Genomic DNA, 16,329 nt, shown 5'->3' with positions numbered 1-16,329 from the left:
AATAATCTATAATCAATGTCTGTGATTTGATAAGTAAAGATTTCACTGCACATTTCCTCCCATAGGCCACCACATTTCACCACAGAGGTCATGTGATAATATTGGTTCCACGCAAATCAGCGTCTCTGTGTTTTGGCGTGATATTTGTTTTTTAACATCTGTTTTCCGTTGTCACAGTTTCGCAAGTATGAAATTTGATCGCAGCTCACAGCGTCTCGAACAGCAGTCAACAGCTGTGCTGCGCGACATTCAAACTGAGTGATGACAGACAACAAAAGGCTGTTATATTAAAGTACAGACACATAAAGCACCTGTTAGCTGATCTGACAGAGCTGCAAATGTGTTTTCAGGCTTGTAACGCAAGCAGAAAGTGGGGAAAAAGAAGAGTATATTCTTAATGTGGCTGCCGAAGAGCTTCTGAAACAATGATGTTTAGAGCCATGACATCATATCTGAGAGAAAATGTCAGTAAATGTGAGTAAAATTCAGACTTGCCTATCCTGTGAAATGTCCAAGGGATTTCTAAATCACCCACAACACCCTATTCTTTCTCTCTATTCAATGTATTCTCTGCATGATTGCATGCATTGCCATAACCGCACTGGATTCAGATTTCCTATGCGAGCATGAGGGACTCACAGGAAAACGATCAATGCTGCTTTACATTAAAAGTCACGAAGCTGACCGCGATGGTCGAAAATGTGTCAAACATACAAAACAAGACAGCAGCCACTCCCTGCAGTTCTTTCTGTTTTTGCAGGCGAATAATGGAGGACGTGGACGCAGCCACGGCGAGCTGTTCGACCAGGAGACGACCAGATCCACTCACCCCTGCAGCGTGACACCAGATCACACCTGCAATTACTTTCCACCGACTTCGTCCGAACATTTTCTCTGCTCGAACTGTGAGCTGGTACACCCGTTTCTCCTCTTTTACATGGTGTTACCCTGACTATTGCCAAATCAACCAGGACTGAAATGTGAAAGACTCCACATTAAATATGCTGCTGTGCACTGTGAAATGGTCCCATGCAAAGGTTTAGTGAGGCGCCTCAGGGTTCTATCCCCCAAACCAACCACAGAAGCTTTTGCAGAAAGTTCAACGTGAGATTTGTGCAGAAAACAGATCTCTTTACGTTGACAGGAATTCTTTGACCGGCCGGCTGCGGCACAGCGCTCCGCCTTGACAGCCTGTGGAAATTAAATGTCACTTTGAGTTTGTTGATAGCACTTTTTGTCTTACGCTTCAACCATGTCTGTTTCTGCAGCATTCGACCTGAGCTCCATGTGTCCAATAATGCTCTAATGTGTCAGTTAAGGCTTCTAACTTAAACCGTAATCTGACAAATTCAGGCTCAGCCTAACATTAAAGTCATTAGGATCAGCTAAACGAGGTGGATCAACAAACAAACAAGTGTCCAAACACCGTAAGTGTTTCTTCTCTCACTTTTATTTATATTCAGCTCCTGTCTCTGCTGAACATGTTTGCAGCCTGGCTGCAGGGATTCAGCCAAAAGAGCAGCAGCGAGCTACAACGCTAATGACTGACAGAAAATGTATCTGCAACTATTTTGTTTCTTGATTCATCATTTATTTGTTGTTTTTCAGGCACTAATGCACAAAAACCATCAAGTTCCATCTAGGGACTGTGAGGTTTCTGTGTTGATGTGAGAACTGATTAAATATCTTTATATTCTGGACTCTCAGTCAGTCAAAAGAAGCACTTGAAGATGCCACTTTGGGCTGAGGGAAATCGTGATTTCACCCTCCTCTGACATTTGTAGACCACACAAATAATTGAGATTCGAGAACCCCAGTCAGAGTTCCAGCTCTTGGAAAAGTATTTCTTTCTAGTCCTGGCTTTGTGTACGGGGGCATTGTCATGTTGAAACAGGAAAGGGTTTTACATAAACTGCTGCCACAACGCTGGAAGCACACTGCTTTCTACTACATCTCTGTATGCTGCGGCACTAAAGCTGCTTTTTAATTAGACAGAAACCAAAACCATGAAAAATTAGAAGTAAAAGAAACAATATGTGGGCAAGTGTCTGCATACATTTGACGGCATACTGTAAGTAACGCTCTAGTAGTTGAAATGTTTTTACACAGAAATTCCCCAGCTAGGAGATTAGTGGTCAGAGCAGAATGTGGGTGTTTCCTCCAAGCAAACTGTGTGGGCTCCCGCACGTTGATTCACCCAGCGAGGTGCTGCAGCGCACAACATCACAGCAGGCCGCACGTCAATGCTGCGACTCGCAGAGGTTAACAACTGGGCCGTAAGCCATGTATTCAGCTACACGTCTCCTGAGATGGCCTCAGATCAATACGGGAGGAAGCGGAATGGGCACCGTGCTCAGGAGAAGTTGCAGGGCTTGAGACCAGAAAGGTCCCCAGGTTGTTAAAGAATGCAATAACAGAGTTTAGCTCGAAGAAATAAATGTGTTCTCTGTGCCTCATTCATTCTGGAAATGATGTGTGAGATGTTTCCATGGTAATGTTGTGCCGCTTCATGCAGTCTATAAAGAAAACTCTGCTTCCCTCTAGTGGATACATGGTACAGGTACACAATGACAGATTTTGGTGTTTAACGGTTAAGTGTTCATTTAAAACATGCTCTAATTTGGATGGCAAATATTTGCAGGCTTAATTGTGCACATGTATTTTAGGTTTTAGGTTGCTTTACCTTTATTATTCATCAATTCTACAGAAATGTTAAAGTGTAAAATGAGTAAATGTCAGTTGAAAGGTCAGAGAACAGCAGGTCCGCTGGTCACGCATACAGAGTGAAGTGAAAAATGAAGCGGTGGAGCCTCTTCTGCTTTATAGACTCAAATAACCTTTGTATGGAGTATTGTCATGCACAACGGCGGCGTTTCGGCTCGGCGAGAAACCCTTCAAACTACACCGGCGCCTCATTGGTCAACGACCCGGTCGCTGAATGCGATTGGACCATTCTTGTTCCTCTTTCTAAACGCTCCGACTAGAAACACGGCCCCTTTCAAAGCGTGATACCTAAACTGTTACTCACTGCGTGGCATTGCCTCAGAAGTTAGCCTGTTTAAGACGATTTACACTGGTGGGATTATATGTTTTCGATCCAGCTGTGAAGACGGAATGATACGCTTCTGTTGCCGGTGCTCCTTTATTTTTTGAAGGTAATTTCCTCCACACGCACCGTCTTTCTGTGCTAGCAGGCTTGCTAACATGTTAGCAACGGGTAGCCTGAGGAGCTTCACTGTTTCTGCTGCTGCTGTTACCCTTCAAGATAATATTATGCTAACGCTGACCCAGACTGACCACTTTCTCCTCTAACTGTGACATTTAAACTTCCATTCAGTCGTTTTCCAACGCTTTATTCGTGATTTAGAAAATGACATGTAGCTAATGCTAGCTAGCTAGCGACGCTCAGGTCAGTGCGAGCAGTTCTTTAACAGTTGTTCTGCGGTTGTCTGTGGTGTGATGCTGTAGCTTCACGTAAACGATGAGTTGTGAGCTTTGTGATGCTTCATCTCATTGTGCATGCGTTCATCCATCAAGGTGTCTCATTGAGATCAAGATCTCTTTTGCAAGAGAGAACCCAACTGCAGATGGCATTTCTTGTTCGCAGTTCGGAGAGGAAACCAGTTCAGAGCCGGTATTGGGATCCCAAGAACTGGGATTTAGGAGGATTTACTGGCAGAATCGTGTCGTCGTTAGTGTCTCATCACCTGAAAATAAGACTTTCACTGATTAGAATGATCTCTTTAAACCTACAGAGGGAATTACAGAGCAGTTACTCTTCCACAAAGTCTGCCATCTTTCTACAGCAGCCCTGAGCGGACAAACCGAACGCTGCCTCCAGAGAGGTTTTAAGTTTTAAAGGCCACTGTAGGGTCTCCTCTACTCTTGGGAAGGCAGGTGTGAGAGGATGTGTGGTCATTTGGTTGCATACTGTAAACGCACCACTAAATCCTCCACACTGGTCCTTTAAAGCGGAGTAAAGTCAGACATTTATCTGAGACTTTCAGGTGTGTTTCACTCATGTGGGACACGTGTGGACATCAGTTGTAACCTGATTTTTTTGTCTTGTCCACAGTCATGTCTTTCCATCAGGATCGGGGGGCTTCCCGGGGAGGAATGCCCCCAGGCCAGCACGGCTCCCCTCAAAACTACCGGCCCACCAACCTGAGGCCGCCGCCTCCCCAGCCTCCTGTTCCCCCGTACCACTACGATCCTCAGACTCCTCCCAGCTCAAGCTACCATGGAAACAGCGGCTACATGCCTCCGCACTCTGACTTCATGCAGTACCCTCCGCCAGCGCCGTCCCAGACTCCCAGCGCGCTCAACCAGTGCCCGCTGCGCCCGCCTTTCCCAAAGCCCTCTGGCCGGCAGGGCTTCCCTGACCCCCCGCCTAACTTTCCACCTCCTCCTCTTCCCAGCTCCGCAGGTGGTCCCGCACCAGGGTCGCAGGTGTCTGTTCAGAATGCCTACCACCCTTACATGATGCCTCCTGTGCCCCCACCACCATTACCACACCCACCCATGCCTCCCCCCATAGCCTCCCAGTCTATGAGCTACCACCCTCCATACTCCATGAACTACCCCCATCCTCCTCACCCTCCTTTCCCTCCTCCCACCTTCAGCCCCGGCTACACTCAGACCCCCAGCTCATTCAAACCAGAGCACAGCTTCAGGCACGGGGCGCAGTACAAGTACGAGAAGCCCATGGACAACAGGAGGTCCCCAGAAAGGGGGTACCGCCACGACGACCACAGGCAGAAGGGCTACGGCTACGGGAGCCACAGCGATAAGCATAAAATGGAATTTCCTGGAGAGAGGAAGGAGCGCCCGAGGAGTCCAGACAGGCGCGGCAGGCCAGAGGGAGGACGGTACAGGTCTGAGTACGACCGAGGCCGGACCCCCCCCAGACACAGGAGCAGGGAGCGCAGCAGGTACATAAACAGCACAACCACCCTAAATCAGATCAATGTGTGAAATGAGTTTTCTCTCACTGCTGCTGTGCGTGTGTTCGTTCACAGGGAGAGGTATCGCCACAGAGAAAGCCGCAGGTCTCAGTCGCCCGACAGGCACAGAAAGAGGCCTCGAAGGTACACATGTAGTCCATCATCCACACAAAACCTCTTTTCTGGATTTGTTTTAGTCACTTTTTGGCTCTGGTTCAGCTTACCTTTCTCACTTCTCCTGTGTTTATCTGTCTGATTCTTAAGTTCAGTAAGTTCAGGATTAATAGATTATACAACGGCTAACACATTCTAAAAATCTTTGGCTTCTTTAATACAGATCATTATTACATGTTTTATGGTTACAAAATGCTCCCATGACACACAGCCTCTCACAGGGATGAGTAAAGTACACATTTATGTATTTGCTGTATTTATTTTAGATGGAAAAACTTTGGCCCTAAAGCAGAACTCAGCTCAAGCAGAGGAAGACGTGACGTGTGCTGTTCAGATTCTGCTTTACAGACTGTATAAAACTCATTACTCGCAGGTGTGCTGTGGCTCTTTGTTCATCATAATTGGTGAAAAAATTGAAGCACAAGTTCAGTCACACTTGCATAAAATTGGGGGACAAAACCTCAAAAACCTGGATCATGCATTTCATGGATCATGCCCTTTTCTAAGGTTTGTTAGTTCTTGTTTTTTGGGGGCATTTTATGCTTTTAGAAAGGCGGCAAGTGACCTGCAACAAAGGTCCTTGGCTGGATGTGAACTGGGGATGTTGCCGTTGTCACCACCTTTACCTCCAGACCACCAGAGCACTCACGGCTTTTTTGTCATTTTCTCACAAAAAGCTCCTCTAGAGTCTCTATAAAAGGTGTTTCACACGGTGTTCACAGGTGTGTTTCACGCTCCCAACGACTAATAATGTGACTTTGATGTGATAAATCGATGGCGCTCTACTTAGATATTTCTAGCGCTTTCAACCATTTCTCACCGTCTTCATTGAGGGATTGTAGCTCCAAGGTGGTGTCATCATGCGACCTTAACGCTGAGATTCAATGAAAAATACCTCTTCAACCCGTCTAGATCAAATCAGCTTCTTTATGTTCTGATCTTTATGTTCTAAAACTGAATTTGACATGTGCTTATGTAACCTTTAACCAGCCAGTTTCGACCAATAACATCATCAACAGAGCTCAGACTCATGAGTTAGCTCGCGCGCAACAACATGCTAAGTCTGCATGTCTTTGGCTGTTTGCCAACTCAAGATTAATTCTCTGTGAGCGGTTTCATCTGGCTTTTATTTTGGTGTTTTGCTCACATGGTAACAGCGATCCTAGCCTCCATCTCTGCTAACTGCCTTAACATTTCCTTTGCCTCTGTGCCTCGCAGTCGGTCCTCCAGCAGGGACAGGAAACGCGGTCGCTGGGAGGAGGAGCGGGACAGAAGGTCGGAGAGCTCCTCCGGCCCGAGCAGAGAGCGCAGCTACTCCTCCGTCAGGAGCAGAGACTGCGAGGAGGTGTTCGCCGACAGAGAGCGAGAGAGGGAGCGGGACCGGGACCGAGAGAAGGAGAAAGAGAAGTGCGACGACGAGAAAGACGAAGAGGAGCTGCTGAAGCCCGTCTGGATCCGCTGCACACACGCTGAGAACTACTACTCCAACGACCCCATGGACCAAGTGGTACTGCAGGCGCTTCTGTCTTCATTACGTCCGTCCTCTGCTCGCTTTCTAATTGTTTGTTTTAATATCTAATCGTTATTATACACTTGGTGCCCTTTTGCAGGAGTCTGGGAGTCCACAGCCGTAAAGCGTCCTTGCCCGTGGTTTGTTTTAGGTAGATTAAACAGGAAATGGCTTGTTTTAATTCGATGCGTTTAACAGAGTGCCCATTAAGGCCGAGCACAGACTGCTTGATATTGTTTCATCCCACTGACTGTCAAAGGAAACTTTCCTAATCTTCTGTCAGCCGTTCTATCGCTTTTATCCGGTGTTGTTAAAGAGTTGGATTAGCCGCTGTCCACCGCTGGATGTTTCTCAAGTCTTTCAGTTAATGGCGAGCACTCAGAGACGCCTCAGTCGCCCCTTTGCAAATCACCACCTGCTCTATCAAATGCTTTTCTAAAGTCTTTGAATCTCACGGAGAGTGCCAGCTCCTTTATCCCCCCTGAAACTCTGACCTTTAGAGGTACTCTGAACACCTCCTTCATGCTGACATGAGCTGCTTTTTTTTAACCCAGAATTAGACATTCTGTCCGACGCCTGACCCGTCTTTCAGTTAAACCAAGGCGAAGGGAAATGTTGAGATGGAGCCCCACTTTATTTCTTTGCTCCTCCACGAACCTGCTGCTGTTTTTGGCATCGGTCGAGCTTCCTGCTGAGCTGAGACGATACCTGGTTACCTGCATCACATTCAGAATAAGCAGATATTTACAAAAATCAATGAAGCTGATGAGGAAAAACATCAAATCTGTTGTCTTTGTGCTGATGATCAGTGAGTCATCACATCCTGTTTTATTTCTGCTTCTCGCAGCATCAAGACTTGCTTGTAGGTGTGTGATCGCATCACTTCTGTTTGTTGTGAGGTTAATAGTCCTATAAACCGTGCGCTGACATAGTCATCGATTGATCCGTGGAGCGACTGCTGGTGTGCAAATATTAAAGCAAGCCCAGCACATTTTTTTATTTCTCAGAAGCAAACACCCTGACTGTCTGCTCCTGCTCTGTTTGACATTTAAAAACCTTCTCGTGTTTCACCTGAATCTGCTCAGGGGGACTCGACTGTCGTGGGGACCAGCAAACTGCGGGGCCTGTACGAGCGCTTCGAGGAGGAGCTGGGGAGGAGGCAGGAGCGAGCCAAGGCTGCACGACCCAAGTGGGACCCGCCCAAGACCAAGCTGGATGAGGATCCAGGTGGGTGGTCCTGCAGAGGTGGCTGGGTGTGAGCACGAGGGATCAGTTCAGGTGTTGTCAGTGCTCATAATAGCTGTGAGTGTAACGTAAATAAGCCTGTAATGCACGCTTGCATGTTGTCGGATAAGTGCAACAGCTACATAACAATATGTGAACAGTTAACACATCTGTTGACAATCTTTTGTACTCGACATGCATGCAAACGCGCCGTCTTCTCGGCAGGCTGAGGCGGAGATTAAGTTCAGTGTTTATGATGTTATCTGCGGGGCTGTCAGCTTGATTGTCTCTTTCAGCCCCGCCATAATACCAATCTCGCTCACGGAGATTTTAATTTGCTAAACATGTTGCTCCGGGCGCTGACTTCACAATCAAGCACTCCAGTTAAAACGCTGATAAGAGTTGACTTTGCTTAGCAAAGAAGCGCAAACTGTTTGGCCGACTGGTAATTAAAATCCCCGTTTTGGTGCGAGGTTTCTTTTCTGTAAGTGACGAGTGCGAGCGGAAATAAAGAAAACATGAGCGCCAGATGGCAACTGTGCTGCTCTTTTAATGTCAGAGGCGTTGAAGTCTGCAGCTGGCTTGAGGAATCTGGAACTTTTCTCTATCACCGGCATTGTGTGGATAATTACTCCGCTGTGATCGTGCTCGCAGTTTGAAAGCATTTCCACAGATTGGTTTAATGTTTCATAATCGTGTGCGAGGGTGCAGCTGAGCAGGAGAGCTTAGCCGCCATCTCCGGCTGGCTGAATTATGTCTGGATCTTCATCTCCGTGACGCTCCAATGATCAAAGACCTCTCTGCTCTTTGGGTTTCAGACGACAGCAGCAGTGAGTCAGACTGTGAGTCAGATGCTGAAGGAAGCACCTGCTCCAGCAGCTCTGACTCAGAGGTTTTTGATGTCATCGCCGAGATCAAGAGGAGGAAGGCTCACCCCGACCGCCTGCACGAGGAGCTGTGGTACAACGACCCAGGCCAGGTCGGCCCCCTCCCTCTCTCCTGCAACATTTATGATGTTATAAAACCAAGGCATCTCCATTTGTTTTCATCTCCCGCTCGGTCTCCTGTCAGGCTCGAAAAGGTTAGAGAGCAGATCTGTTCCTGAAGCTGTGCTGTTTGGGCGACTCGTGCGACACTGACAGGACGTGATATTAGTGCTGCAGTGTGAATGAAGTCTGATAAACAGATAAATGATTGAATCCACTCCAGCCCAAAGGCTCAGTCACTTTAACAGAAATAGAGCAGGTAACACCAGTGACGCAGATCTCACTGAAATCTGTGTCTGATTTGCATAAATTAGACTTTTTTTTGCCAAATGTGTGATATCATGAGCTGCTGTAATGTCAGCCTCGAGCTGTTAAAGGAGGAATGATGTCCGCCTGTGGAAACAAACCTAAAACAAACTCCTATATAAGTAAATTTATTCTCAAATGAACTAAAAGAAAGGAACAATCTGCACTGAGCTTGTTGATACAAGCTTATTGGCTGTAAGTGAAGACGTTTCATGTTCCAGGTCATTTAGACAGTGTCTCCATTACACCGTTTGTCCACCAGAGAGCGCCGACTTTCATGTTCACACAGTAAATGCTCTCCTCCGTTTGTTTCCTGGTTTCACTCAAAATAAATGACATTAACAGCCAAAATATCTTTATCAGGAAACACAGGAGTTTTATAGAAACGTCTGAAGCAACGTGGAAGGACGCAGCTCCTCTCTGTGTGTATCGTGCTTCAGGATTTAAAGCTTTCTGCAGGATTTGACGGGTTTTAAAGTCATTTCAGTAAACACTGGCTTCATTAAAGAGGCCGTTTGCGGTCTGACGTCCAACCACGTCATGAGAAATGTTTGTTTTTGCTTCCTCAACAGTTGAAATGTAAAAAAGTCACTTAGGTCTTTGTGTCAGTTTGCCTTAACATTACCAAACAGGACGACTCAGACCTCCAGTGAGGGACTAAAGGTCAGGACTGTGCACTCATGCAGTTTTGAGACGTGAAATGTTCTGCAGCCGTGTGTGCCGTACATGGCAAGTGAAGCAGTTGTCTGATTTACGTATTTTCTTTCTGTCCAGATGAATGATGGTCCCCTGTGTAAGTGCAGTGCCAAGGCCAGACGTACAGGGATCCGCCACAGCATCTACCCGGGGGAAGAGGTATGACACGCCGTGAATAAATCACCCTTTCATAACCTTGCACGGAGGGGCAAGGACATTATTCTGCTCAGCCTAAATGTATTCTCTGCACAGCGGCCCTTTTCCATTGTATTAAATAAGGGACAATCCGATTTTATCATCCCAGAGAAGCAAACGATGGCATCACATCTGTAAGGTTTAGACAGCAGGGTTGATCCAAACCTCTCGATCGTGTTATGAGATTTTAGGTTTTCATGAGTCTTCACAAAGAGCAGCGAGACGCTTCACTATCAGAGGCTTCTCCTTAGAGTTAAACTGTTTACGTCTCAGCGGCAAGGAGGCTTTTTAGGAGGCGTTGCTTTTCCTTTGCCAGTGGAGATCAATGAAGGTCATGGATTACTTAACGAGCTTGTTTCTTAACATCAGCCTGCAGAAGAATTCTTTGTGTTTGCAGGCATTAAAGCATCACCTGAAGGTCATTTCATGTCTCACAAAGTCTATTTGGCTATAAATGAACGGGGCTCGCCCCCTTGTTCGTCGCTTAGTTGACTAATTGCTTGTTACGGTCTCGGTCGACCTGGAAATTGTTACTCAATTAGTTGTTTTTTTGCGGCCTCGTGCGGCACGCAGGACGCCTGACTGTATTCATTTAAAGGACGGCGGAAGTCTTTCACACCGCCTTCATTTCATTATGTGACATTCATAGTTTCTGTTTAAAGGTTCTGTCCGTCCATTTTATTGTCCTAAAAATGAGAATTTGCTTGTGGACAAACAGTGAGTGTCCACACGTGACCTGAGTTCGTCTCTTTCAGCCCGTCAAACGCTGCCGCATGATGAACAACAACGCGGGAAAGCTGTTCCACTACAGGATCACCGTGTCCCCTCCCACCAACTTCCTGGTGCGTCTTTTGTCAGACTGGATGTCGCTCTGCAGCCGGATGTTCGCTGTTCCCGACTCCTCCCGAGCTTTGTGTTCTGAGCTCGTGTTAGGAACAGTGTAATGACGTGTTGTGTTCAATGTCACGGCTGCAATCGCCGCCGCTGTCGCTGAGTGGTCTCGCTGCTTCCTGTTTCAGACCGACAGGCCGACGGTGATCGAGTACGACGACCATGAGTACCTGTTCGAAGGCTTCTCTCTTTTCTCCCACACGCCTCTCACCAACGTAAGCCTGCTTTGAATTGTTAACCTCAAAGGTGATTCATGCATTCATTCCCCACACAGGATGTTTGGCGGCGTGTTGTCAGAGCGCAGCCATTTTTTCCTCCCCGCTATGTCTGTTTTTTTACATCCTGTGTCGTCTTAGTTATCGATTTCCTTGCACTTCCTTTTGTGCGGTGCGTTTGGGGGCAGGCCGTGTCAGGCTGACTTTCTTGACCTTTTTGTTCCAGAGTCAATTCAAACCTCACGAAGGTGAAGCGGAAAAGTTTGCAGGGTTGTTTACGACTTCCAGCTCGAAGCTCGTTGAACTCGCATGCTTCATACTCAAATACTGGTGCGTGTTATACAGAAAACGAGGCGAAGGATGGATGCACGTCCACTGATTCGTCCGCTTTGCTTTGATATTTCGAGGGAAATCACACTGAAAGGATACGATCACGTGTAGTTTAAAACACGTCTCTCTGAAGTTCAGTAATTCAAAACAAAAGAAGTCACTTAAATGCAGCTTTTGCTCGCGTACAGATTTGATACCATATAAAAATACTCTGGTTAATATCGGCGCCTCAGCTCAGTCCTGCTTTTCCTCCCACGTGTGCTGTGTGATGTGTGGGCCTGCCTGCGTGAACCTCTGCTGTGTGAAGACGCTTTAATAACCTCTCTCCTCACACTGTTTGACCGCTGCTCGTTCAGCTGTGCGCCGGCCTCGTACCGTCCCCGTCCTCCTCCTACACGTCCGTTCAGGCAACACGTATAATTAAGGCCAGCGTTTGAGTGAAAAATCCCCTCCTCCTTCAACTCCGCTCGTCTCAAAAATGACTTCAAATCGGCTTTTGGCTCGGGCCCGGCGTCTTTGTTGCCTGCTCCTCTCGCAGCGCCGACCTTGTCGCCGAGTCCTCACCTTCGCTTTTGAAGGCCCGTCAAACATTAGAGAGGTCGCGCCTTTAAAGGGCCCTCTCTCTCTGCGGCCATTTGAGCCGCGTGCGTGACGCTTTTTCGAGCTTTAAAGGCGGCGAGCCGTCGACAGGAGACCGCCAAACCCCGCTTCTCGAGCGTTCAAAGCCTGAATATGCCTGTCTAGATCCACGTGTGTTTTTCCTGCATGTTTGAATAATAAACTACTTGGTCAATATCCATCCGGCTTGAAAAGAGCCTCGAGGATTAAGGCGTGATTTGAACTGGATAATTTAAGCAGCCCTTGTTAAAAGCTGGGGTAAACGCTTCGCGGCGGCGTGAGGATTAGGAACCTCGGAGCGTGGCGATATTAGCCCCCTGCTAGTTAGCCGCCGGGATGGGCAAGAATGAATGCGGCTCCCAGGTTAATCTCTTAAAATGGCCCCCTGCGCTCTGACAACAAAGACCGTGTAACTAGGGAGATTAAACACAGAAGAGCAGGCTTATCTATTTAGCGAGATTTGAGTTACTTCATTTTCAAGTGTGCGTGCGTGCGTGCGTGCGTGCGTGCGTGCGTGCGTGCGTGCGTGCGTGCGTGCGTGCGTGCGCAGGCATGTGATCTGCGCTCACACATGTCAGGGCTTTTTAATTGACCAAAGGTTTGCATGTCCAAGCAGCCGCTCACAGGCTGACTCCTCCAGCGTGCACACTTTTTGTTGACGTGCGGCTGCGTCCGCCATCTTGGGCGAGCTCCGCCGCCGAGATGAGGTTTTAATGAGTTTCCTTGAAAAGCTGTAACCTCTGCCTAACGCCATGGTAATGAGCCGGCCCGTCCTTTCTTCTTCTCGTCCTCTGTCCCTTTCATCATCACAGATTCCATTGTGCCGTGTGATCCGCTTCAACATAGATTACACCATTCACTTCATAGAGGAGATGACACCGGAGGTCGGTAAAACCCGCTTTATCTCCCAGCTCTTTCTCACCCCTTTTTGTTTTTATCTCAAACGGCTGAGGCTGAGCACAGCTGAGCCACATGTAACCCTCACACCTCAGTGCCTGGGCGAGCCAAGGTGCTAATCCTGGCAGGAGAGGGAAAAGAGACTCTTTGTAACCTGCGCAGGTTGATTACGCCGATAAGGCGGCTTACGAGATAAAAGTTAGAGGAGTGGATTTACGTATCAGTCATATCTACATTAAGGTGCTCTTTATGGCAGCGTTACGGCCTCTTTTTGAGTCTGCCGCGCGCTCGCATCACGCCGCTGTCATCACCGCCTCTCTCTCCTCTTCAGAACTACTGTGTGCGAGGCCTGGAGCTGTTCGCCGCCTACTTGTTCCAGGACATTCTGGAGCTGTATGACTGGAACCTGAGAGGTACAACTCCCAAACCGGGGGCCCGACGCACACTCACACGAGTGCAAACTGCAGATAAACTTGTCCGGCCTGTGTGTTGAAATTAAGAGGAAATGATGTCAAATCGCAGCTTGTATGCACTGTACTGTACTGTATTTTCTAAATTGCTATAATGGTTCGTTACATGCAGATAAAGTGGTAAAACTACTCTCATTGTGGGAACTGAACCAGTTGAAAATGCATTATTTTAATGTGAAGGTTTCGTTTTTCTGAAGGGAAGCGACGCGGCCGTAAATTAACAGCTGACAAAACCACAAACCTGAAGAGACACGTTAGACACTGAGGACGATGAACGAAATGCTGAGCTGCTGTTTAAAGCTGCACTAAGCCAACCTGCGACGCTGTGCTGTTCAACACGATCTGATGACGAGAAAAGACCAAAATGTCAACAGTTTTCATTGAATACAACTCGACTAAAATACTCATGGCTTTCTTTGAATAAGATAAGAATAAAATGGCTTTTTCTCGACTGAAAATATGAGAAATACTAGCAAGGACATGTGACACACAGCCAAAAATGAAAATAAAAAAGCATCTCGCAGAGCTGACTGTGCAGAATGATGTTTGTGCACATTAACACCAGACGCCTACGAGCGTCTTTTGTGACATCAGAACTAGTTTGCAAGCCAATATTCAAGTCAGACAAGTGTGATATGGAAACTTGAAGCCGCCACTGCACAAACACTGAGACCTTTCAGGGAAGTTGGAGACATCGTGTGTCCAACAGATGAAGTTTGAAGTCACGCACGGTCGTCCTCTGCCTGAACAAACAGCTAAAAGCCTCTTTGCTCTCCCCTCCAGGCCCTGAGTTCGACCTGGAGGCCTCTGGGTGCCAGCAGTTCCACTTCATGCCCCGGTTTGTGCGGTTCCTGCCCGGTAAGCCCGAGCAGACTGCAGAGATCCTGCACTGCTTTCCTCTGCCGTTTGTCTCCCTCTGCTGGTCGGCGGTGACGCCAGCTAAAACGCACAGAAAAGAAACGGAGCTGCGTGTGTTCACTAATGTCTGCTCCGCATATTTCTGCACACGCTGGAGTTCATGCTTCTGGTATGTTCTGTGCACGGTGACTCACGGCTCCTCAGCTGCTGTGCGGCTGCGTGGTGTTCACCTCTGGTGCACATGATGGTGCTGCTGCACTGCGATACCGCTGCAGAGTTTTGTTATGACAGCTGTGCCACCTACCTTCTTGCCATCAAAAAACAATTTTTTCTCCTAGCTCTCCCAATTTAGTCCACTACAAACACTTATGTGCCTCTTTTACCAAATCACAGAGGAAAAAACCGGCCAGTGTGATGTTTGTGATGTGAGGAGTGAGAGCAGACAGTCACACTGAGGCTGTTGTCTTAATGCGTTTGCAGGACGGAGAGGGCAGTAGATTTTTGCGTCTGTCCATGCGAACGCTTATAAATGGAGGTTGATAAATTTTGAATGAGCGTCTATTAAACCGGCTCAGTTTGACCCGACGGATCGCACGTGAGCGCCTGCTCCTTCCTCATCTTTGAATGTTATTCCACCAACGTGCCATTATGTGCCTTCATGTATTGTAAGGCATCCAACCTTGCATCAGTGCCTCTGTTCTCCCGAACAATGAGAGCGTGATGCATCGGGACGTTTTCACAATATGTAATATTGCTGCTAAAACTCTGAGTTGGCACAGGTGAGGCGGGGTGAGACGCCGGGATGAAAACAGCGACTCTCTCCCAGCGCCAGCCTTGATTTTGGGCCAAGGGTTTTGAGCAGTGAAAGAATAGGTAGCGTGGAGGCCCGGTGAAACGTTTTCCCTCGTGGAAAATGTCACCACTTGTTTGATTTAACCTACAATAAAACAGATTTTTGCATTTCCTTAATGAATCCCTGGTGAGCGGTTGGTGTTTCTATGCTTCTGTCCGCACATGCGTTCACTTCTGCCGTGTGTTTCCGTCCATCAGATGGCGGGAAGGAGGTGCTGTCCATGCATCAGGTGCTGCTCTACCTGCTCCGCAGCAGCAAGCCGCTGGTCCCTGAGGAGGAGATCGCAGACATGCTGCAGTGGGAGGAGCTGGAGTGGCAGAAATATGCGGAGGAGTGCAAGGGCATGATCGTCACCAACCCGGGCATGGTGAGACCTCAGCGTCTCTGTTACGACAGGGGGTGGCCTTGTCTGCCGTCTCAAGGGCGGCCGTCCCCCCCCCCCCCCCCCCCCCAACCCCGACACCGCAGGAATGAGGCTGTCCCTGTTAGCCTGTGACTCGAGCAGCCTCACCTATTATCCCCAAGGGCGTTTGCTGTCATCAACACTATCCGGGCCGGAGCTTTTATGTCACGATGAAGTTGGTTAACCTTCTTGTCTGGCCCGTATTTTAAAGGATGTACGGTAATTGTGTCTGGGTAAAGGTGAAGATGTCTTTGCTAGCTAAAAGGTTGCATATGAACGGTGAATGTGATTGTGTAACCTTTGGCGTGGGTGAGTTATTGAGTCAACTGCGCTCGCTGGCGGGACTGAATTGTTGCTGTCAGGATTTCCACATAGGTGGGTGTTTAATAGTCTTCCATTGCTGCGCTCAAGTTGAACATTGGTCTGCCAGTCAAACAGAGTCTATTGAAAAGGTCACATATAGGACGATCTAGCGCAATGGTCAACAGTGGTTATCTTCGCCGTCACTCTCAGGGTTGTTTAGGTGGTTTAAGTGGTCCCAAGTCCCTGTCCTCAAAGCAGCCGTTAATGTTTTCCTCCCCAGCTCTTTATTACTCATCAAAGCGTTGCTTTTGAAAAGCTGCAGCCAGTCTTTAGTGTGCTCTCAGAGCTAACATGCAATAGTTTATAATCAATAAAATGTCCTTTCAGAGCTGGGCAGCCCACACATGCTCTCATTCTGAGGAAATCATACCTAAGGTGATATGTCAAGGTCACACGT

General features: G+C 47.8%; 1 protein-coding gene across 1 annotated transcript in view; it reads left to right on the top strand.

The window, feature by feature from the left end:
• Positions 1-2,982: 2,982 nt before the first annotated feature.
• drosha (drosha ribonuclease III) overlaps positions 2,983-16,329 on the top strand; it is a 79,202-nt gene continuing 65,855 nt past the window's right edge. Inside the window, exons 1-13 of the mRNA XM_070986405.1 lie at positions 2,983-3,155; positions 4,076-4,931; positions 5,019-5,087; positions 6,336-6,624; positions 7,713-7,854; positions 8,670-8,830; positions 9,918-9,998; positions 10,790-10,876; positions 11,054-11,140; positions 12,901-12,972; positions 13,317-13,398; positions 14,239-14,313; positions 15,364-15,533. Of these exons, the coding sequence (XP_070842506.1) occupies positions 4,078-4,931; positions 5,019-5,087; positions 6,336-6,624; positions 7,713-7,854; positions 8,670-8,830; positions 9,918-9,998; positions 10,790-10,876; positions 11,054-11,140; positions 12,901-12,972; positions 13,317-13,398; positions 14,239-14,313; positions 15,364-15,533 (2,169 nt within the window). The 5' untranslated portion in view covers positions 2,983-3,155; positions 4,076-4,077. The remainder of the gene's footprint in view (positions 3,156-4,075; positions 4,932-5,018; positions 5,088-6,335; positions 6,625-7,712; positions 7,855-8,669; positions 8,831-9,917; positions 9,999-10,789; positions 10,877-11,053; positions 11,141-12,900; positions 12,973-13,316; positions 13,399-14,238; positions 14,314-15,363; positions 15,534-16,329) is intronic.

Source organism: Chaetodon trifascialis, chromosome 18 (genome assembly GCF_039877785.1).
Source record: "Chaetodon trifascialis isolate fChaTrf1 chromosome 18, fChaTrf1.hap1, whole genome shotgun sequence".
Lineage (NCBI taxonomy): Eukaryota > Metazoa > Chordata > Actinopteri > Chaetodontiformes > Chaetodontidae > Chaetodon > Chaetodon trifascialis.
This window is presented reverse-complemented; position numbering and strand designations above follow the sequence as displayed.